Below are 25,118 nucleotides of genomic sequence, written 5' to 3'. Positions count from 1 at the left end.
AGGAGAGGCTACGCTATAAACTTCTCAAATTAGCCACCAGAAACAAGGGTCATCCCTAAGTAGTTCCCAAAGAAAGATTCTAAGTGCTGAGCACTTTTGGATGAAATAAACACACTACTGGAGAAAATAACTCTTATTGAGGCTCCAGAGGAGGAAAGGGGTACTAGAGAGTATTCCGTTCTCTTCCTAGTACTAAAGGTGTTCCTTTCTTTCCACCTAGTGCTAGTTCTAGAGAGGGTAAATTCCTACGTGATGACTGTTCACTTCTGCATGGTTCCCTTAAGGTCATAATACCCATGATAAAGTCAGGAGATTTTTTAGAGTCAGTTGAGTTATAGGATTCATAACTCCACATACCAATTAGAGACTCTCATCAAAAATGTCTACAGTTCATGGTAGGTGGCATCCACTATCTTTTCAGAGTCCTACTATTCAGTTTAAAGTTCTCCCTGAGGGTTTTTACAAACTTGCTAGCTTCTCTGGTTGCTTTGCTCCATTGAGGGGGAATTTCCCATAGAGTTCTGTCAATGCTCCAGAAACATGGTTTCCTCACAAGCTGGGACAAGTATAATCTATCTCCATCTCAAAACCCTTGTTTCATAGGTGCAATATTTCACACAGTTTGGGGAATAGTTAAACTTCAGTGGTGAATAATTCAATCACAGATCCCAAATCTTGTGACTCAGAAAGCTCCACAGTCTCTTTCCTGTCTGAAAGTCCAGAGAGATTTAGTCTCAACCATTTTTCTGGTGCCCTGGACAAGGTTCCATCTGAAGGTCCTGGGTTCTCCAGAATTTGGTTCCAAGTTCACAAGATCTGATTACAAGAACACCTTTGTTTCTCCAAATAAATAACCCACATCGTATTTTGAAGGGAGTACATTTGTCTCCCCAAACACCAATAATTATCACAATAGATGCCAGTCGATCATGCTGGGGTGAGTGGTTAGGGGACCACAAGGTTAAGGGCTTTGGACTATCATGGAGGCTCAGAGGTCATCAAATTAGAGAACAATTGAGTCAGTATGGTTATCTCTGTGATCATTCAATCTTCAGATCAGGGTCAGTTAGGTCCTGATATGCACAGACAGCATGACAGCAAAGGCCTAAACCAACAGGCAGAGGGGAACAAAGTATCCTGCCTTGATGAGGATTATGCAAAAAAATTCAGTGGGCCCAGCATTCTTTGATTTCTCTAACTGCAGTTCACATACAATGAGTGTACAATGTGAAAACAGACAACTTGAGCAGAAGAATTTCTTCATCCTTGTACTTCTCTTTCCATCCTGAAATTTGCAGACTCCTGACCCATTGATGGGGTCATCTGATAATGGACCTACCTGCATCTCCAGCAGATCCCAAGATGGTGACATTCTGTTTGAGTGGAACGGACAGTCAAGCATTGGCAATATATCCACATTGGTGTTCATGGCCTCCAGGGCTGTTGTATGCCTTTCATCTCTCTGAATCAACCTTTTCTGGTGTGGTAAAGGTTAGAGAGGGCAAAAACCATCTTAATTGCTTCAGCATGGCTTGGCACCAACTGGTTCCCTCTTCTAGTAGCCCTCGGCATTTCTCTGGAATGGAAACTCCAATGGCAGCTTCCCCTCTCCTCTTCCCAATACTGAGACAGGATTCTCTGACAAAGCTACAGATAATGGCTTGAAGGTTAAGAGGAGGGTGTTCATACATCAGAGTCTTCCAGATGATCTGTCAGTAACTCTTCAGGTATCCAGGGGTACTCCAATCTCAAATGATAGACATTGGCAAACCTTATGTTATTGGTGTACTACAAAAGCTTTTTATCTTACCAATGTAAATTTAGTTAACATTATGGAATTCTTAAAGGGTAGATCTAGATCGGGGTGGAGGGCACCCGCTCTAAGAGTGCAGTGGCAGCAATTAGGGCATCCAGAGGTTTTTGGAAGAATGTAAGGAATGAAGATGGTTTGGTTTCTAAATTATTCAAGGTTCTTGAAAACATTTATCTGATTCCTCCAGGAGTATTCCAAACATGGGATTTTTGGTCTTTTGGTCTTTGAAGCTACAATTAGGCTTCCAATTGAGTAGGCCTGGGCAGAATTTCAATTTTACCTGAGTAATCAGAGTAATTTTAGTAATTCTGTGTTTGAAATTACCGATAATAATGCAATCAGTGCCGCTTGTGTAATTAATAGTAATTTGGAGAGACAAATCCTGCCACAAGAGCACATTTAGCAAGTATGAGGTGCTTCTCATGCTGCTGTTTATGTTCTGCTGCTTTTAGCACTATTTTCTTAGTGCAAAATGCATCCTCACGTCCATTTTGCAAGAGTGGGTACATTTTGTGCGAAGAAACTAGCATGACATTTTGGGAGTAAGTAGGAGGAAAATCCTACTCCAAGTGCACATTTAGCGAGTACAAGCGACAGCTCTCGCTTGCCATTCATGTTCTGTTACATTTACAGCTATTTCTTAAGCACAAAATGCATCCTCACATCTATTTTGGATGTGAGCAGGCATGTTTGCACTAAGAAAATTATGCTAAGTGCAGAATTATTCTTCTCATGTAATTCAGATTATTATAACAAATTTTGGGGGGTAATTCCACATGATTACTCTACAGAGATTTACAAGAGTTACACACAATTCTACTTTGGAGCCGTTGGAGGAAGTTGACTTGAAAGTCCATCTCCACAAATCTTTTTGCCTTGTAGCTATAATATATTCTAGACAATTGGGTGAGATGAAGGTTTTATTTTATAAATTCAATTTTTGTAAAATATTCGCAGACCTGGTATCTTTAGTTCTGTTTTTTATTCCACAGGTGAACTCTTCGTTTCACAGGGAACAAGAGATCATTTTATCTAAGTTTTTGCTTTCTGCCTCTTCGTCTAAGGAGTGAAGGTTGCATTCATTGGATGTTAAAAGGGCTATTCTAGCTTACTCAGACAGAGTTCAGCCTTTTAGAATGGCTGAATCACTTTTTGTAAACTTTGGACGCGCCTTTAAATGAGAGAAACCAGCGGCTGCCTCCTTAAGCAGATGGGCCAGGCCTCTGATTTCCATGGCTTTTGCCTCAGCGGGTAAAATGCCGTCAGTGGGAATTGAGTGTCTGACATTTAGACATCTGCCCTGACTCGAATATGAACATACAGTGCTGTTTTGTAGGCATTCCTCAATCTTTTATTGCCTTAGAGTAGATGTGTGTGTGGGTGATAACCATTTCCTTAGCTCTGCATGGCCTGTTAGATCGAGTGCTAGACTCGAGCTAGCTGCTGCTCGCGCTCTGTTGTGATACTATTTATATGTCAGTACCTATTGTTTCCATGCTCTTTCATACTACTAATAGTGGGTGCTTGCCGTTTGTTTTAATATTCTCTTAATGGATTGTACTTATAGTACTATTCTACACTTACTTGTCTCTTACCCTTGCATTGGATGGTCTGTTGTCTTCTGTCTTCTAGTCATAGTGTTTGGAAGACATATCCACATTATTTCATTTTGTACCCGCCCCTCTCTTTTTTCTGGCTGTGCTGGTCTCCAGTGAGCATTTGTTTTCATTCTGCTTTATTCATGCTCAACATACTGTGCATCTGTTTACTTTTCTGTGGTGGAGATTGACAGCCAGAACCTGCTTGCTCTGTGCTTGGGTGTGCTGGTTAGCAGATACCACCCACTTTCTTAAGACTCAAGAAACTTTTATCAGACAATATCTGCCTTGTCTTTTCTCTTATGATGGCCTTCAGGCTGTATCTGCTGTGCTTTGTAGTAACGAGGTAATATTGACTAGCTTAATACGTTGGTAGTGGTTACTAGGGAATAACTTCATTTTCTTTGCTCTGGCTGTGGGTACCAAACAGTACCTGATGAACCAGTGCTCTTGCTTATGTTTACGTAGTGGCTTCTATTGTGTCAGTATTCTGGGGGCATACATCAGACAGTGGCTGCTTTCTCAGTTGTCTTAGGGGTCTTTTTCCAGGTACTATCTTCTTGATTGATACTTTGAGAGTGGTTACCAGGCAGTGGCTCTGACTTCTGGTATTCTGGGGTTGCTTCCTGGGCAGTACACATCTGTACACCCTGACCCCGATGACAGCATTACATGAGCCCATTTGAATTACAGCAGCCTGGATCTATAGGAGACCCTGCTCTCTCCATCAGTATTTCACAAAGTTTGGTGTGGGCTTGTAGGATTATTCCATCATGGGAGTGCTCATGTTGCAACCATATGTTTAGGTCTATGAATAGAAGAAAATATGTGAATAAGGAAGGGCTATCGGCCAAAGGAGTTACAAACATCCACTACCCAGTAGCAGTGTTATAGTTAAAAGTTTGGTCCTGCATCCTATCTAGGAAAAAGCGCTTAAACTGTCAATGACAAAATTAGTGGCATGTGGGATGCGTATACCACAGAAGTTAATTTTGTGACACACTAAATGCATTAATGTTTTTTAAACAAAGCCTTAGGCATTCATAGGGAGACAGATGTTGATATTTAAATCCTAGTAGTGTACTTATTTTTTTTTAAGTATTTGAGACATCGATATAATCATAGTTCAAGTTACACTTGATCAGCCAATCATCTAAATGCAAGTTACGTTTGATCAGGGCACTCATGTTTTGCCCTGTATGGTAGCTCACAGGCCTAGAACTTTTTCAAGGCTAAGAACGGAATTTGAATTAGATGGATATGATCCTACTATTGCAGTTTTTACATTTTCAATAATTTGTCCATTGCGTTTGGAATTCTTAGTGATGCGGTTGTGAATTATAGTTATAGGTCCAATTAAAAAAACTAAAATGGTGTACATGGGTGAGGTGAAGACATTTAGAAGACATTGAGAATTATTAGCCAGAAGCCTCGCGCAGTGTATTGAAGCCGGGTTGAATCCCAAATTGATTTTGTGGATAATCATGAACAGAATTTGTTAGATAGCAAGGCTGCAATTGTGTCTTGGCTTTATTCCTGGTGGTCTTGTGTGAAAAGGTAGCCATCAGGAATTGTTGGGTGACGACTGTGCATTTAACATATCATAAATACACAACTGTGGTATATGCATCCCCAAGCCAGTGAAAAGATGAAAATGTGTCTGTCCTGTGCGCCAATGAAGATAGATCTTTATTTCAGCACATAATTTACTGATTTCTGCATGAATACAGATGTATCTACCTCAATTCCTCCCCTATACATCATCGTTGATCTTGCTTGTTGACTAGATTTGGGTCAGAAAATATGCAACCTCGATTGCCTCTAATAAATATTAGCAAATATGAATTGCTGTAAGTGATGTATTCAAAATTGCAAAAGGCACAGTATGAAGACCAGAAAAACACTTTACAAACCAAGATTAAAATTAAGCTGATTACAGTGTGGAACTAAAGACAATGTACTAGAAGGAATAAACATTCTCCTTGACCATCTGCACACTGTACACTCATCTGCCACAATACATTTGCTACTGAATTTAATGCAAAAGCAAATTTTCGTAGAGGATCACTCTCTTCTTTGTGAGCATCAGATCTAAATTCTAACCATTAAAAAAGCTGGATGGGGTTGAGGTTGTTGTTGAGTGCCTTTTGGAAAGATTCCTTCAGTCACTTTTTAACCTCTTTACTCGTGGCCCAAGTTACAAAGCTTTTTAGGTCTCACCTACAGATAGATTTTAGCTGCCTGCTGGCAAAAAACTGTTGTGAACCATTCAAGCATTTACAGTGGGCTTTGTGTCAGCCCACGGCTACCTTTGGTTAGGTTTCTTATCCTCACTAGCTTGGTTATTGTTCAAGGCATTCCTTTCCTTGTTATGCTTATCACTCTCATGGGGTGTAGATTAATTACCATTCTTTTGCATGGATGTCTTGCATCATTCTGCTGCTTATAGTCAGGGAACTACTTTTTTTTATTTTTCTTTCAGCACTCGAGTATGCATGTGTTTTATTGCATTCTGCCTCGTGTGCAGCATCCCTCCTCAAATATTTGCTCCCAACTCGCTCTATGTTGCTCCTTACTCCTCCCACCCGAGCTCACCCTTTGCTTCCTCAGAACCAGCTTTTTGCTTTCTCTTTTTTATCTCATCCCCGACCTCAAGCTCCTCCTTTGCTCTTCTGCCAACTCTTTGTTGCTCCTTCCTGTGTTGACTTCTCCCCTAACTGCTCCCACACTCATTGCATTTTTGCTCCCTCACTTCCTTTGTCACTGTCCTTTAAAAACGGGTCTGTGTTTTCAATTTTTTTGGAGGGACCTGCTATTTGCAGCCAGGCAGATCTAAAAAGCACTTTATTGCACATTTAAATGTATTATTTCACTTTCTCCTCCAAGTAGTAAATAAAAAGTGATCACAATGGCAGCCACCAAATGCCTTATGTGCGACTGCCATAGCATCATGAGGTGCACATACATGTACTTGTCATTGAACCCTTTTTTCATCCTTTTTGGATGATGTTGTACAGCATTAGTAAAAAGGATACTTTTTGTTAATGCTGTACAGCATTACCAAAAAGTAATGCCAAAGCCAGTAGGTCAAAAAAGAGAGACCTGTCGGCTTTGCTAATGCTTATTCCATGTTCCAGGGATGCTACAGTTACAATCTGGAGTAAGTCACACCTACTCAGAGAAAACAGTTTCAGAACTGGGACCCATATGTTAGAGTGATTATCAAAAAGCTAAAACAATAATGAACAAAGACCACAACAAGTAATTGGTGTTCATACAAAATGGTGCCCAGGTTTACAGTGCATGCCCTTATGCACTGAAATACCACGACAATATTAACAGATACTAAAGGCATCTTCAGCTATCTTGAGGTAAAGGCGAGCTGACTTGCTGAAGTTTTCAAGACAAGGGTAATATTTGTTTAGTACAAAATAAGTATGCTGCACAATTTTTTGTTGAGCTTTAATTGCAAGTGTCTTCCTCCAGTATTTAAATGATGTCGTGTTCTGTCAAAGTCATGCATTCATTCTTGTATTTATATTTGCAAACTTCTGAAAGGCTCGATGGAAAGCTTCAGCAGTTTTTATAATTAACTGGTGCAACATATTTTCTAATGTGGCTGTTAATTTTGTTAAAACTGCTGTGTGCGTAGAGCAGTTATTTTTTTAGGCCCATTAACACCTGCTGCAGATTTATTTCCAGGCCTGTCATGGAATTCCCATGCCTCAAGGTGTAGCATTTGTTTGAAATATATAGCCCTGTGATTACATTTGCATTTCTTTTTTTTGTTCCATCGTAGGAAGCAGTTTTGTTGTCAGTGAAGGAAGCTACTTGGACCTCTCTGATTGGTTGAATCCAGCCAAGCTGTCCCTATATTACCAAATCAATGCCACATCTCCATGGGTGAAGGATCTCTGTGGCCAGAGGACCACAGACGCTTGCGAGCAACTTTGTGATCAGGGAACTGGTAAGTGTTATACAGTCACGTGTATAACTATATGATATATGTGATCAAGGAATAGGCCTATGCTGTACTGATGTTTTATACTCTTAAGCTAAAAGCAGCTTGATTCCAGAACGTGCCTGTAAAAAGAATATGGACTTAGGGCCCACCTTTAATAGTTTATTGTAGGAGACTAGAGACAACGTGTTCAGCGTGAATGCAGAATCCATACAAATTGCTGCCACTAGAAGCAGATGTATATGATGGCAATGTCACAAGGAAAAGCAATGCGCCATCAAAAAGCAGCTTGGAAGTTTGCAAAGCTGAAAAAAACAAAAAGGCCATGAGAAGAAGTTGCCCACGTCTAAAATAGTGGGTCAGCCGCACACTGAAAAGGACAGGAGATTAGGAAGTGCCAGTAAACACTAGAAATCCACTCATGTCACTGCAGACTCTGGAAACACCAATAGAATGAGGACCGGTGCTACTTAAGATCATTATAGACTGTTGCCCTGTAGCACAACCATAAATAGCCACAAGAGGAAGGCCAGATTGCAACAAATTCAATGAAAAATGACCTTGCTGTAGTTCGAAATGGAGCACCTAAATGGCAAGAAATAGTTTTGCCCAGGGCTCTGAAAATCGTTATAGCAAATCGCACAAGGAGTATGCTTGGGAAAGGAAAGTTCACTCAAAAGCTGTACCATCTGCGAAGACTAGAAAGGCAGAGAGCGGAAAATGTGAACATCTAGCAGAGCTTGACAAAATGGCCACAGATGCTGGGTAGTTAAGAGAGTCACAATATCTATAAATGTCAGGGAATCTTACTCCTAGTCTATGCAGCGCTCATCATTTGGCAAGGACAATGCATCGAGTTTGTATGTCAGAATATCATGTACTAAAATATTGTCCGAGAAAAATATAGACTACTACGTCATGAAGATAGGTTTATATAGGCAAGTATAGGCTTAATAGTCTAAGCACCTCCTCTATGTAGCTTGTAGCTTCATATATACTGTAGATACATTTATGTGGAGTTAAAAATAGAGAATCTACAGTTACTTATATACACTTACCTTCATGATATTGTAGTTATATTTTGTAGGGTGAGATTTAAAGCATGATGTTCTGGTTGAACACCTGCAGTGAGCAGTCGACGCCTTGTACCTGCAGAGTACGCTGCAAACAGAATGCAGCTCTAAGCAATGGCCTAACAAGCTGCTCCTCTGTCCTCCTCTTACCTAGGAAGTGAAGAGTCCCAGACGACCTCTCTGTCCTCCACTCACCTAGGAAGTAAGGAGTCCCAGACGACCTGTTGCTTGGTTTGTTGAATGACTCACTCCATCATTTATTGCCTGTCCTTTCTCATTTTCCACACTGCTGAGTGCATAAGACAAACACCCCCCTAGGTTTGATATTATCACCTCTAAACATGGAATCCAAAAACACATTGTTCGATAAAAATGCTTTCCACACTGTAGAGATTGGTAACAATTTCACGTCCTGGCTGTATGCTCTGTGCATATACAGAGCACTGCACGGGAGACAAATTGGCCACAAAGAACTACACGAATGTGAGATACAAAACATTTATAAATTGATACTGCAAACTATCTCAGAGTTTCATGGCCTTAGAAAGTAGTGCAGCCTCCAGTCTTTTGCCTCTTTTTGTCTAACTGGACTCCTCTGTGATATCAAAGTGTGTTTCTGTGTGTGTATTCACTCGACATTTCATCCCTTCAAGAACAACCATAAAACTGCAGTATTAAGTACTGTATTTTAAATAGGTTATTATCAGTGGCATAACAAAGGCCCCCACAGCCAGCGCGGTGCGGGGTGCAGAGTGCGGGGTGCGGGAGCAGCTCCAGGTGGGCCTCTGAGCACAGTGCCCTGGCCTGAGAGGTCCTGAGTGACTTTGAAGGGGGCCCCTTCTATGTACTTTGGAGGGGGTCCGCTCAAGTTTTTTTTATGCCACTGGTTATTATTATGAAAATTGTTCTGAGCACCTGCTACAGTAACACTGGAGAAGTGTGGTATGAACTGCTTGACTTTAAGTGTGAAGTGAAGATATCAATGCTCTGCTTAGGTAATCTATGTAATGCATGGTGAACTGTGCATGATGGGGCATCTGGAGCTGTTTCAGAATACAGGTATCTGGTAGCTCAGTGGACTAATCCAAGTAATTGTTTACAGTGGATTAAGGCAAGATGATGAGGCCTGTTGGAAAGTGAATTATTGGTAAGGGCAGGTAAGTACCTACACTTAGTGATAGGCCACTATCCTCCACTTGAGTCCAGTTAGGTCACAATAAATTAAACCCAGCTCAACCCTTGGTACCTTGGCAATGAGCGACAAGGCTTAACTTAGGAGACAAATGTGTAAAGCATTTAAAAAACACAAAAGAGTAAATAAGCAAAAGACAAAACACAATAAATAGATTATATTTTTATCTTTAAAATGACAACAAAATGAATAAAATCGGATAAGGTTAACCAAAGATATGAATTTTTTAAGAATTTGTGCTTTTTAGCGCATAGAAACGAATAGCTCCAATCTGGTCATTTGGTCGCACCTCAACCGGGGCAAAGTCAAAGTTTGAGACAGACCGCAATGGAGCCCAGCTCGGCTACAGCAAGCGGGAGGCCTCGGTCAAAAGTTTACATTCAGACTTAGTTGTTTTCTTGAAGATTTTCTTCAGCGAGCCCTTTCAGGTATACGCGTTGCGGGAGCCCTCATGAAGATTTCTACGCTTGGACTTAGACGATTTTTTTAGATGAAAATCCTTCGATCAGTCCGAACCTGAATATTGATCTGACATCCCTGGAGCCCTCTTCGGATACACTGCACTGGAGGTGCCGGTCAACTTTCCACGTTCGGACTTAGTACATTTTTCAGAGATTTTCTTCAGCGGGACGAACCTGCAAGTCAACCCGGATCATGGTTGAGGCAAGCCAGCTACAGCTGCCGCAGTGTGTCGGTCCCTTTACGGAGCTTTTTCCAAATAGTTCTCCAATCTTCTCTAAACTTCTGGATCTTCTTCCAGAAGGTCTTTTAAGGTCTTTTAGGAGTCCACAGCTCACCCCAAGGTTTCGGAAGCTCTGATATGCTCCTATGGGGGGGGCCTACAACACCCAGAATACACCTGACTCAAACACCAAATTGACCACTGGACAGTGGTCAGTTGGTCAGTTTATTCAGGATCTGAGAAAGGTGACTCTGGTTAGCACTTTTTCACCTGTAGCAAACAGAGAGTCCCTCCTTGAACCAGTTGAAGCCAGGCAAAGTCCTTCTTGTGGTGAAGCCAAGTGTGCAGCTCAGGCAGTCCTTCAGAGTGCAGTGTCCAGGTGTAGGTCAGGTGTCTAGCAGGACAGTCCTTCTTCTCCTGATGTTCTTCCTTGTAGGGATCTGGTAGGGAACTCTTAGGATACTTTTGGGGAACTGAGGTGTGGGTGCAGCTCTGCCACATTTATCCTTGTTCCAGGGTGAAAAACAGGTGGTCCTGGTTCTCCAGTCAAATGCAGGGTCCTTCCCCCTGTGACGACCACTTTCTGGGAAGTGTGGCAAAAATCAATCCCAGGCAGCAACATTCTTCTAAAATACATCACGGCTGGAACTGATTTTTGGAGGTTACATCTGGCTGAGCGCACCCACTAGCGTGGCTAAAAATCCTAAACACACCCCTCTCCTGCCCTCTCCTCATCTAATCAAGAGGGCACCTAATTGTCTGGGGTTGCAGGATGTGAGGGAGGTGCCGGGTTGCTCCAAATGTCCTTTTCTGCTTTTGAAGACCAGTTTGGCATCCCTCCCCCTTCCTGCTTTCCCATCTGCTGAGGGGAGATCTCCTCCCCCAGGCACATCCTTTGTGATCAGTCCAGGCCACTTCACCCTCATCAAGGCAGCCTGGCCAGGCTGCCAGAGGCTTGCCAATCAGAGAAGGGAACTACAGAGGTGAAGTTGGCAACTTTTTAGCTAGATTACCTGAACTATTTATATTCAATCCAATAATTGTAAGTTGTGAGATTTATTATAACAATTAATTTGATACCAAACTCGAGGAATCTGACACTTAAGGGGACATTGTTAATTAAAATAAAGTCTCCCCATTTTAGCCTATGGAGGCCATTCACTACAGTGAGGGAAAAACGAAAGTGGCTATTTTACCTCACCAAGGGATTATAAAACTATTTTTATAAGATCCCTGCTTATAGTTACATGGCACCCAACTCTAGGGGTACATAGGGCACACCTTAGAGATGACTTATATGTAAAAATAACGTAGTTTAAGACTTTGGAAGTACTTTTAATTCCAAAGTCGAATTTGCATATAACTTTAGTTTATAAGCAGCCAGCAAGGCAGGCTTGCCTTTAAAGTGAAACTGGGCACCCCAGCAGTGCACTTATGAGGGCACTACCTATGCCGGGGTCCCTAAACCTCCATGCCCTACCATATACTAGGGACTTATAGGTAGGTTGGCATAGCCAATTATAATTAGCCTGATTTGCATACTTATTTTATACAGAGCACAGGCCGTGGGACTGGTTAGCAGTACCCAGGGCACCATCAGAGTCAGGAAAACACCAGCAAAAAGTGAAAAATGGGGGCAAAAAGTTAGGAGTCCTCTGCAATCAGCCCCGTGTTATTACAGGGCCCCCTTGCAGAATGTGTTGAGGGACCACTTGCAGGTCCCCCAGATGAACAAATATTCATAGGATTTAGGTGGAATTGGGGGGCCTACCTAAGTGCAAGGATTGCAGGTGCCTGTGTTATGCGCCTGGGACGCTGATGTAGTGATTTAGATCTGTGGGCTGTAATTTCAGGTCCTACCTCTCTAACAACAAGCCGTGCCTTAGAGCTTTGAACGATATAAGCTCTGCATGTCCGAAGGTTGAAAATGGACCATAGGTCCATCAGACATGAACTTAGTATTGTATTTCTCTTTTTTCTCCGAGGATCTGAAGCTGTGCTGCAGATGTATCACTACAACTTCAGAGTGCAAAGTGAGAAAGAGGTGGAATGGGGTTCAAATCCTTTAATCTTTAAGCTTCCCCTTCACTTGACCTCTCATTCTCCTGACTTTCTCCTGTCTCTTTCCCTTGCTCTGTTGCTTATTGCATCTCACCATTGTCTCTCTTCCTCTCCTGCAATTTTCTCTCCTCTCCTTTGTCTCGTCTGTCCCATATGTCTGGTCATATTTAACCTCTCCCTTTTCATTTCACCTGTCTCTCACCTCTCTCTATATTGTCTCTTTTTCACTTGTGTTTCTTTGCTGCCTGTCTGACACTCTAGTCAAGCGTTCTTGCTTTCTCTTATCCATCTTTCTGTAATGACTTGTTGGAGACTAATATAGACTTTGGCAGGTAACTTCATCACAAACATGACAGATATCTTTCCGCCATATTACAAATGCCATTGGGTATAATGCACTTGTAAGATGCGTGACAGAACATCCATCCCTTTTGTGATGGATCAGCCCAACTGCCAAACTCTACATCAGGCCCTTACTCTTTTCTACTGCTGATATTATACCTTTTAGCTGTCACTCGCTCTTGTATCTGTAGTATTTCACTGTCATTTTTGCTTTCTCACTCGTGCTTAGAGGTCGCTTTCTAACCCTTCTCAGTCTCTCTCACACACATTGGTCAGTCTGTGGTGTCCTGCCCCTTTTCCACTGCTTGTCTTTCCCCATCCTACTTTTGCTATATTTCTCACTTCCTCTGATCTTTTTTCCCACTTGTCCCACTCTCTCTCTGTCTGGTGTGTCTTACTCACCTGGCTGTTTATAGCCTACGTGTCTCTCTCCCTCTATTCTCCACTCTCTTCTGTCTCAGGTCTCTCTCTTATGTCTGATTACTTTCTCTCACATTTCTCATTTTCTTCCTCCCCACTCAGCTGCTCCTTCGCCTCTTAGTCATCTGATATTGGGCTGTGTGTCTCACACCTTCTCCATTCTATGGACTCTTCATAGTCTCTGCTCCGGGGTTTCTCCTTCACTGGTGATTCACATGCTCGGAGACAGAGGGACACATGTGGCCCTTTCCTCGGGGCCTCCACATATTGTAACAATTAATCAAAAAAAGTTGCATCTTTGATTCTTTGTGCTCACCGCCAACACACCTCACAGAGGAGGGTGCAGCCAGGCAGGAGCAGTGGCTCTTCTCTGGTTTTCCAGGATGCACTGCCATAGAGCTGTATAAGTCTAACTCACGATGGTGGTGGTTTGAATGTTAAGTCCCATGCAGTATGGCAAAATCACTGGACACAAATTAAGCACGCATGTCCAGTCAAGGCTCTTATGAAATAATTAACACTTTAATAAACACCCAAACAGCAAAGAAGCAACGAGAGAAAGAATAAAGTTAGTTTCAAATTCCTTACCCTGTAGACTGGTCAGTTTAGGATTTCAATAGATATTGAATAAAATAGGTTTAGCATTAATCCATTTCATAGGACACATCAATACCGTGTTATTAGGTCGGACCTAGTTGGATTAAAAAGGATCTCCCTTCCAAAAATATTTGCGGTAGGTACATTGGGGTCCCTTTTATTTCCAACTTCAGCCTAAGGCTCTTCTGGGGAGCAGTACAGTAAATTAATAGGTGGTCCTAAAAGAACAGTAAGAGCGCTCTCTTAAAAAAAATATAATAAAAAGGTAGAATGGGCCAGCTGTTGCAAACATCTGTGGATTCTTGTCTTGTAAAGGAGTAAAACCTTTCATGTCTTCAAACGTTCTAAAATATGTTTTTAGGCAGGTGACCTGCTGGTATTATTTCCGAGACGGCTATACAAAGCATGCTTTCTTCCAGGGCAGTAAAGCAACACAAACCCCTTTACCATAATCAGAGTAATGCATGTGTGAATCAGATTGCATGCCGGAGAGACCTTCCAGTGATGTGTTTTTGTGATTTTGAGACGAAGACGCCCTGGCCTGTAGGTATTTTCTAGTCTCTTTGAAGAGTATAACGGATGCACACCGGGGGCATCTACTCAGTTGTTGTCTGATAGAAAGCTCTTTTGAACAATATATCGATGTAAGCGTCGATGTTCAGTCGTCTTTTTCCCTGCACTGATGTCTGCAGGAGGCCAGTGGTGGTTTCCTTCTCACACGGTCCTCTGTGCGCCAACTGATTCAATAATTCATGCATTCTGATGGTCCCGGCTTCGGTGTGCTGCCTTGAAACAAATCCTCTCCTAGACACAGAGCCACTGAAGGACGCTGAAGGCCTGGGGTGATTTTATCATATATTTGCTGTACAAGTAAAGTAGGAAAGTGCCTCGTTTTGATTTTTGTACGTAGACTGATTTAGTTAGTGAGCAGGGAGCTCTTGCGTTTATTCCGCCATACATTTTAGGAGTTTGTGGTTAAAAGACACTTTGGAGTTCCAAGGCTGCACTGGCTGACTATTAACTTTGTCTAAAAATAGAAAAAAAATCCAACTATCATCTTGTAAAGCTCCTGAAATTGTCTCCCGGCGCTACAAAGGAATGTGTAAATTAACAGGTGAGAGAAATCTTCAACACACACAAAGGCCCATATTTATACTTTTTTTTGCGTGGCATTTGCGTCATTTTTTGACGCAAAAGCAGCGCAAACTTACAAACTACAGTTGTATTTTGTAAGTTTGTGCCGCTTTTGTATAAAAAAATGATGCAAATGTGGCGCTAAAAAAGTATAAATATGGGCCAAAGTGCTAGAACATGAGAGTAAGGGGGGCAATAAACAGAGTATTGGAGAGAGTGAAAAGGAGACAGAGAGCATAAAAGAGAGTTAGAGAATGAGAAAAAGAGATACATGTGTGAAGATAGAACATATAGAGAGATAGAAGCGTGCGACAGACAATACTTGACCATAGAGGACATAGAACACAACAGGTTTATGGGGGGAACCAGAGAGATAGGAAGAGGTTGAGTGAGAGAAAACGTAAGAGCCGACGCCTGATCAATAGAGGAGAGACATACAGCACACACACAAAAATCAGGAGCAACAGATTCAGGGAGAAGTAGAGAGAAGGACAGAGAAAATAGTTGAATTGCGAGAGGTAGAGAGACTTAGCGAGAGAGAGATAGAGAAGTTGAGGGAGAACGAGAGATAATGCGAGAGATAGCAAGAGGGAATGAGTGAGCTCAATTCAGACTGTAAATCTGACTAACAGTCGTCCACACTGGCTAAAGTGGTGGATAATTCTCTTCGGAGCCGGGTCAGTCGCCCACACGATTTGTGGTGACTGAGAACCATCCCGAGCTATGCTGTCAGTAGCTCTCTAAAATGTAGGTACCAAAAACACTTGTGTGCCTTGAAACCTTCTTGAATACAGAGGCCAACATCTCACACGCACTGAGCGTCCCTTCCTAAAGAAACAACTAGAACATATGGTGCAATGGAGCCATCTTCCAGGTGGCTCAGCCAACATCCCACTAGTGTGCTGGGAGCCGCATGTTTCTGAGGTGTAAGCAGTGTCAAGCTTCTCTTGCCCTTGTGGTAATCATTATGCCACAACTGCCCATCCTCTTGGGCATATTGGCGACACTTGTCTTCATCAGACAAGCCCCAAGCATTTTTGGGTTTAGGATTTGGCAGCTTTCTTTGCTGCGGGGACAGGTCACCTTTTTTAGCACAATATATAATAACTGTCTAAGAAGAGGTAAAAAAATAAAAACACCCGAGATCAGGAACTGATCACGCACTTGAGCGTCGGAATTGGCAGTCGTCTTGGCTCCAGGCATGGATAGTCCTCGTGGGTAAAAGCATCACCCGACAACATGGTTCAGAGGGTTCCAACCCTCTCATCTCCACAGCCAACACCTGCCTTTGGCGCATGAAGCTAGAAAAGTTCTAGGCTCACATGGAAACCATCCACTTTGGCTTAGGACCTGACTACACCTTGGTTCTGTAATGAACTTCTTCCAGAGGCGCAGGGATAGGCAGCCATCTTGGTCAAGAAGACCCCCGTCCCTTTCTACGTCTCTGCTAGAATTCCTGCCAAGAGAGGCTTCCCACCCTTTCTATACAAGAGCGCTGAGCGTTCACACATCTGCCCAGCGGCTGCCTCCTGCGCTCCTGATAGTGGGAGCAGCTGCGCCAGCCCCTGCCCACCCCTCCCTTTTGTGCTGTGAAGGGACGTGACGGAACTTGAATTGCGTGGAGCAGGAAAGACGAGAAGGGACGCCTGTTACTCTGGGCGGGCACGGTGGTCTGAGCGCGCTTCTGATGGGCCTCGGCTGCTATCTGATCCCCACGTCGCTCCCCACTGACACACCATAGGTGATCTATGCTAAACAGCGTCCCCCGCGGCGAGACAAGACAAGAGGCGGGTCCGGCCGGAAAGGTCTGGGAACATCGGCGCCATGTTCTCATGAATTCCCCGCACCAGCCAGGAACACTGAAGGAAACTTAGGCGCTGTATCATATGTCTTCCTATGCAACGGACAACGTAAATATGTGATTAGCAAAAAAATGTATATGAGGCATATTGCGTCAGACAAGAGAGAAAGCGAGGAAGAGAGGAGAGAGAGAAAAGCGAGAGGGTGAGAGAGAGTATGTGTGTGAGAATGTCAGGTTCAGTTGGGTTTTTCTGCTTGCGAAGTTTAGTGAAGTTTCCAATTTTTGCCCCTCACGAAGATTGCAAAGTTTCCCGTTTTGCCTTCGAGTGATTGAACATCTTTACTTTAATCAAACGGGCTAAAATGTTCGCTGAACGATTTTCTGCAAATTTGCAAAAATATCCTGTGCATGATGGAAATGGTTTGCAGAGCTGTCCTATGGCAGCTTACCTCTTGTGAAGCATTTCTATCCTCAGTTCCATAGGTCAGAGAAGAAACTCCAAGGCCTTCACCCATATGGACCTGTGCAGAAAGTTCTGTTTGCAACTAAGTTGAGACACCAAGTAGGATGCTACTTGTGCACCACAAGGGTTTTAACCTGCATCATATTTGCCTGGGAAATTTGGCACAAATTGTTGCAGTAAATTGCAGAAAACCTGAATTTGGGAATCTCAAATGGCGATACCATGCAGGAACCCACATCTAGACATAACCCAGGCCAAAACTGGTCTACAGTTGTTTGTGTTGCCATTGGGAGGGGGCCTCGGTTGGCATTTCAAGTTGGACTGTTCCAATGAGACGCAGAGACAGTGTTCACTTACATAAGGTGGGCTGACACAAATGATGGGTTGGATTGCCACTCGGAGTGATTGCCAGCGGTTTAGATTATTTGCAAGCATTCCTCCCATCAGCTTTTTTATGAATGTTATAATTCCATAAAGTATTCCCAGACAAGTGTATGCCCAAACAAGGGTCCCGTGCTACTGAATTAGTGCAGTTACTGTGCATTCTGCTACAGGTTTGCAGTTTCTGGGCCAGATTTACAAGGCCCCAGCACCTCCTTGTGCCATATTTGCATCATTTTTCTTTATGCTAATGTTGCTCAAGAGTGCAATGATTGCGGTGCCATATTTACAGATTGGCACAAATCATGCATTCCGCCACTTTGCGACTCTTTGCACCACATGATGCCTGCACCAGGCATAATGTATGTAAAGGGGGAGTTCCGGTGTTAGAAGGCCCCAAAAATGTCACTGTGAAATCTACAAGATTTCACTGCACCATTTTCGCCATCATTTTTAACGCCTGCTTAGAACAGGTGTTAAAATGATGCACCCACTGAAATCAATGGGCCTCCTTGCACTTTGCTACACTAGCGTCAACATTTTTTATGCTAGTGTAGCAGAGCACCACAATAGCATAAAAAATGTTGATGCTATTGTTCTAACGACTGCCATGGTGCGCCATATTGTAAATACAGCTCACACATGGCATCGTTAGATGGGGCAAGGACGATGCAAGAAAAGTGGTGCGTCAGTACTGATGCGCCACTTCCTTGTAAATCTGGCCCTTTGTGTCCATGGGCTGGAGTTTTTCATTTTTTACTCTACATGGTGCTGAATTACTGCATTTAATCTGCATTGTGCTACAGGCTTGCAGTTTCTGTATCCATGGTGCTGACGTTTTTCACTTTCCTCTCTCCAAGGTGCTGATGTAATGCAGACCACTGTCAGTGATATTGAACTATAGTGACAATGCTTAATATTGTAGGTTACCATTCACAGTACTGCAGTAGTACAATTCTCTGCCCAGGGTAATAAAGTATTGCTTCTTCGTTTGTCCACATTGCTGAAGTCTTGCAGGTTCCATCCATATGTTCCCCAGATCCCTAACTGCAGTCCACGGTTACTGCGTGTCTCCAACCAATGGGGGGAAATACTGCAGTTATTATGTCCAGGTTGCTGAAGCAGTGCTTCATCCAATGCACCGTGCTGAGGTAGTGCTGTGATGCTGAAGTATTGTAGGGCATCATCCCTTGGGCTGAAGGAATGCAGAACTCTGCTGATAGTGATGAAGTAATGCACTTTACAGCGGCCACAGTGTGCTTGTACTGCAGGTTCCATCCACGGTCCACATGCACAGCAGTGGTGTAGATTCTGTCCATGATGCAGCTGAATGAATGCAGACCTCGGTCCTTGCTGATGAAATATTGCAATTTGCTCTGGCCACAATACTGATGTACTAGGAAAGGCATCCATAACAATATGTATATTCCAGCCAAAGCCACACGCTCTGAAGATCCCTTTGCTACCCAGATGTATGCAGAGCTTCTTTCCTGGGACTGCCGTGTTGCAGCTTCTCTGTCCGGGCTGCTGGCAGTGCATCGCAGCCCTTACCTCTGTTCATGAGGTTGAACTGTCCCAGTCCCTTCCATTGCACTAAAATACTGTGATCGATAAATCCAACGGGGAAACCCTGTAATCACAAAGAACTAGGGTAATAAAGCCATTATCATAAAAAGTGTTCCCAAGGCAATCATTTATTAAAAATATGCACTTGGAAGAAAAGACAATTCATGCTCACAAAAATGTGACAAGAAAAGAAATGTAAAGAAAATTATAGATTTAAAAATTGGAATAATCATATTAAAAAGTCCCCATATGACAATTCCCATAAGCGCAAAAGTGACCAAGTGAAACAATGGGGATAAATATACACGGTGCATAACATACAAAAACGAATACAGGGGAAGAAATGTATCGACCAGGCCAACATAGATGGTGGATACGGGAATGTAAAATCATATAATCACACAATAATGGTAGTACTTTAATTGAGTGAACATCTGATCCAGACTGTTGAAAGGATGCAAAGCACTGTCCTTGCAGTTAGAGTATAGCACTTTCCTCTGGCATAGTATTGGATTGAGAGCTCTATCCACAGTATTGAAGGATCACTTTCACAGTCCCCTTGCACTACAGATCCCTACCAACAGAGCACAGGTTTTACGGTTCCTTTGAACTGCAGGTCCCTTCCCACGTTAGAGGAGTATTACAGCTTGATGTCCACAGCCCCTGTGCATTGAACATCTCTTCCCACAATGGACATTATTACAGGTGCACGCCAACGGCCCCCATGCACTGCAGATCCCTTCTGACAGTGCAAAAGAATTGTAGGTTCGCATTCACAGTACCTTTCCATAGTGCATAATTATTAGAGGTTAACTTCCAACGCCCCTATGCACTGCAGACCCCTTCATACAGTGTAGAGGTAATGCAGTTTCACGTCCACTGAACCTATACCCTGCAGATCCCTTCCACCAGAGTGCAAGTATTACAGGTTCGTGCCATAGTCCCTGCGCTCTGCAATTCCTTCTGTAAATGTACCAGTATTACACTTTAATGCCCACAGTCCCAGGGCACTGCTGATCCCTTCTGTCAGTGTGCAGGTATTACAGGTTCATGCCCACAGTCCCAGTGCACTGAGATCCCTTCTGTCAGTGTGCAGGTATTACAGGTTCATGCCACAGTCCCTGTGCACTGCAATTACGTCTGTAAATGTACAAGTATTACACTTTAATGTCCACAGTCCCAGGGGACTGCTGATCCCTTCTGTCAGTGTGCAGGTATTACAGGTTCATGCCATAGTCCCTGTGCTCTGCAAATCCTTCTGTAAATGTACAAGTATTACAGTTTAATGTCCACAGTCCCAGGGCACTGCTAATCCCTTCTGTCAGTGTGCAGGTATTACAGGTTCATGCCACAGTCCCTGTGCACAGCAATTCCTTCTGTAAGTGTAGAAGTATTACAGGTTAATGCCCACAGTCCCCGTGCACAGGGACCCCTTCTGCCAGAGTGCAAGTATTGCAGGTTCATGCCACAGTCCCCATGCACTGCAATTCCTTCCGTCTGTGTGCATGTATTACAGGTTCATGCCCACAGTCCCAGGGCACTGCTGATCCCATCTGTCAGCTTGCAGATATTACAGGTCCATGCCACAGTCCCTGTGCACTGCAATTCCTTCTGTAAATTTACAAGTATTACAGGTTAATGCCCACAGTCTCCGTGCACTGAGATCCCTTCTGTCTGTGTGCAAGTATTACAGGTTCATGCCCACATTCCTCATGCACTGCAGATTCCTTCTGTCAGTGTAGATGTATTACAGATTCATGCCCACAGTCCTCCTGCACTGCACACATGCCCCTGCCCTTGTGTACTACAGATCCTCTCCGTCAGTGTGCAGGTATTAGTGTTTCATGCCCACAGTCCTCGTTCACTGCAGATCCCTTCCGTCAGTGTGCATGTATTTCAGGTAAGTGCCCATATTTCCCATGCACTGTAGATCCCTTCCGTCAGTGTGCATGTATTTCAGGTAAGTGCCCATATTCCCCGCGCACTGTAGATCCTTCCCACAGTGCCGATGTATTACATGTGTACCTCCACATTTCCAATGCACTGCAGATCCCTTCCGTCAATGTGTTACAGGTTCATGCATATAGTCTTCGTGCACTGCAGATCTTTCCCACAGTGCAGATGTATTACAGGTTCACCTCCACATTACGCATGCACTGCAGATCCCTTCCTTCAGTGTGAAAGTATTATATGTGCATGCCACAGTTCCCGTGCACTGCAGATCCCTTCCGTCAGTGTGCAAGTATTACAGGTCCATGCCCAAGTATTACTAGTTCATGTCAAAAGACTCAGTGGAGTTCAGATCCTTCCCACAGTGCAGATGTATGGATCACCTCCATATTTCACCTACACGGCAGATCCCTTCCGCCAGTGATCAAGTACTACAGGATCTTGTCAACAGTCCCGATGCACTACAGGTCCCTTCTCACAGTGCAGAAGTATTACAGGTTAATGTCCATATTCCCCATGCAATGCAGACTCCTTCTCACAGTGCAGAAGTATTACAGGTTAATGTCCATATTCCCCATGCAATGCAGACTCCTTCTCACAGTGCAGAAGTGTTGCAGATTCACCTCCACAGTCCCTAGGCATTGCAGGTCCCCTCTGTATATTCCTTCCTACAGTGTGGTAGTGTGGAAAGTTTCCTTCCACTGCCTCCATGCACTGTACATTCCTTTCTATAATACGGTTGAATGGCAAGTTTCCTTCCACAGCCCCCATGCACTGTCTATCCTTTCCTATAGCATGCTAGTATTGCAAATATGTCCCTTCCTGTAGTGCAGTAGTATGTCAAGTTTTCTTCCACAGCCCCCATGCACTCTACATCCCTTCCTATAGTGCGCTAGTATTGCAGCTTCCGGTCCACAACCCCCATGCACTGAATATCCCTTCCTAGAATGTGCTAATATTGCAGTTTCCAGTCCACAGCCCCCATGCGCTGTATATCCCTTCCTATAGTATGCTAGTATTGCAAATATATCCCTTCCTATAGTGCGGTAGTATGTAAAGTTCCTTTCCACAGCCCCCATGCACTGAATATCCCTTTCTACTAGCATTGCAGGTTCCGGTCTACAGCCCCCATGCACTGTATATCCTTTCCTATAATGCACTCGTATTGCAGATTCCGGTCCACAGCCCCCATGCACTGAATATCCCTTCCTGAAGAGTGCTAGTATTGCAAGTTACCTTCCACAGCTCCCATGCACTGCAGGTTCCTTCCTACAGTGGCGACGTATTTATGGTTCCTGTCCACTGCAGACATACACTGTATATCCCTTCCTAAAGAGTGCTAGTATTGCAAGTTACCTTCCACAGCTCCCATGCACTGCAGGTTCTTTCCTACAGTGGCGACGTATTTATGGTTCCTGTCCACTGCAGACATATACTGTATGTCACTTCCTATAGTGCGCTAGTATTGCAAGTTGCCTTCCACAGCCCCCATTTACTGTAGGTCTTTTCCTACAGTGGAGAAGTCTTGCAGGTTTCCTTGCACAGTCCCCATGTATTGTATGTCTCTTCCTATAGTGCACTAGTATTGCAGGTTGTCTTCCGCATCTCACATGCACTGTATGTCCCCTCCTACAGTGCGCTAGTATTTCAGGTTCTCTTGCCCAGCCCCATACACTGTGTCCCTTCCTATAGTGCACAAGTATTGCAGGTTGCCTTCCACAGCCCCCATGCACTGTATGTTCCTTCCTACAGTGCGCTAGTATTTCAGGTTCCCATGCACTGTGTGTCCCTTCCTTTAATGAGCTAGTACTGCAGGTTCCCTTCCACAGTCCCCATGTACTGTCCTATAGTGCGCTAGTATTTCAAGTTTCCTTCCACAGCCCCCATGCACTGTATGTCCTCTCCCACAGTGAGCTAGTATTTCAGGTTCCCCTGCACAGCTCCCATGCACTGTGTCCCTTCCTTTAGTGCGCTAGTATTGCAAGTTTCCTTCCACTGCCCACATGCACTGTATGTCCTCTCCCACAGTGAGCTAGTATTTCAGATTCGCTTGCACAGCCTCCATGCACTGTCCCTTCCTATAGTGCGCTAGTATTGCAAGTTGCCTTCCACAGCCCCCATGCACTGTATGTTCCTTCCTACAGTGCGCTAGTATTTCAGGTTCGCTTGCACAACCCCATACACTGTGTCTCCCTTTCTATAGTGCGCTAGTATTGCAAGTTGCCTTCCACAGCCCCCATGCGCTGCAGGCATTGTCCATGGTACTGAACTCACTATCAGCGGTTTCTCCCTTCCAATAGAAGGTACCTTTCCAAAGTGACACGAGAGACTTCCTTCCCGACCACACAGCAGGAGTGTGCACGGTATGTCATCTCACAATTCTGCCCTACACTTTGACATCAGAGGAGGCCAAGGGAATACCCAGTGTATCTGGAATCCTTTCACAAAAGCCGTATCAACCCTGTTTTAACCCTGGCCATCCATTGAATTCAGGCCTGAAAGAGGCTGTCACTTACAATCGAGATTCTGTCAGCTGGACAAAAGCCAGCTCGCCCCGGAAAGGAGTCCATTGTGCCTTTTCTATGCCCAGCATGTAGCAGACACTGAAACTTCTCATCCGTATCCCCTCGAGGAAATCTCGGCACTCAGAGGATCCTCTGTTTTCTTAGAAACGTCCGACTCCGTTACAGCTGCTGATCCTGCGCCCTGTCCATGGAAGGGAGATGGCGGGGCCCTACAGCACTGCCAGGAGGAGGCAGCGTGCCTGGCACATGATATAACCTCCGTGCGTTCTGACCTCTGCCGGTGCCTGGGAATAACCTCACATGGGCCAGTATTTGTCATTTTTTTCTTTCCTTTGCTCCCCTACCTTCCTTCTCGTAGCATAATCTCGGGTCTCTAAATTGATAATTATTGTACGATTATTGAGTCGCCAAATTATAAGGGGTAGCAGGAGAGTCATCACATTCCCTTTGTCCCACGATGACATCACCATGTTGAACTTTTGTCCTGCTTTCAGCCAGTCAGCAACCTCCTATTTACAGCCAAGTGACTGATGAAAACTGCAGGAAGTAAATGAGGCTCCCTGAGCCCTCTTTGCTTTCTGTTTATGCTTTCATTAACGTGCTGGGTGTAGCTGCCTCTACCCCTTGCTACCCCTGACTGACATCCATGAATTTCGGTCACTCAGTTATAACTTGTTTCTGCAAAATGAACTTGACCATGCGCATTTTGGGTAGTGGACTTGTGCATGCCGTTGAGAAATAAATCCGATTTCTGCTAATAAACACAGCGAATTGAGCAATACGTTCATATTATACGTTATAATCATGCACTGAATGTCAGCCTTGTGAGTAACATAATGGCAAAAGTCTGTGTTAGTCCTGAGGGTCTCAAGCCTCTTGCTGAATTAAACGTGTCTCATTGTCTAGATTCAGGGGCTTGATCTGTAGCATGGGAAGAAATACTTAGGCTGGATTGAAAATTGGATGGATTTCAGATACCAGAGGAATCTGCAGCTTTGACAAGTAATATATTACATACAACTCTCACTAGTTGGAAGCATGGGTTTCCTCTGTTTCCCTGTCTGCAGTGAGCAGCTGGGATCGTGGAAGCCTTCAGTCCCCTCCTCCCACGGTCCCCAAAATTGTGACTGGGGCGCCCAGGTCACATGACCCAGCCCCAGGTGAGGTCCCTGGGGCTGAGATCGGACTAGGGAGGATGATGTGCGCCCCCCCCCTCCAAGAAAGAAAATAGTGTGTAGGCTAAGCTCCGGGGGATGTGGCCCCTAGGGCACAAGTTATAGTAACTTGAGTTAACTCTAACTATAACAGGTGAATTTCAATGATTTGGTACGTTTAAAATGTGAGTCTAACTATAACATCCCTGTAACCTTTGGTACATATATTTACATATATATATATATATATATATATATATATATATATATATATATATATATATATATATATATTTCCATGTGGCTGTTGCTACTAGGTAGTTATAGTTAGGACCATGTTTCCATAGGAAAAGTGTGTTTGACTTGCCTATATCTTTGGCACCGTTTGAACAATCTTCACAAAAT

General features: G+C 43.8%; 1 protein-coding gene across 1 annotated transcript in view; it reads left to right on the top strand.

Annotated features, from left to right (window-relative positions):
* Window positions 1–25,118, top strand: part of ASTN2 (astrotactin 2) — a 2,164,803-nt gene that overhangs the window by 993,831 nt on the left and 1,145,854 nt on the right. Inside the window, exon 7 of the mRNA XM_069241522.1 lies at window positions 7,211–7,378. Coding sequence (XP_069097623.1) covers window positions 7,211–7,378 — 168 coding nt within the window. The remainder of the gene's footprint in view (window positions 1–7,210; window positions 7,379–25,118) is intronic.

The sequence above is a fragment of the Pleurodeles waltl genome, chromosome 6 (assembly GCF_031143425.1).
Source record: "Pleurodeles waltl isolate 20211129_DDA chromosome 6, aPleWal1.hap1.20221129, whole genome shotgun sequence".
NCBI lineage: Eukaryota > Metazoa > Chordata > Amphibia > Caudata > Salamandridae > Pleurodeles > Pleurodeles waltl.
Note: the sequence above shows the minus strand (reverse complement) of the source record. Positions and strands in the feature narration are given on the sequence as shown.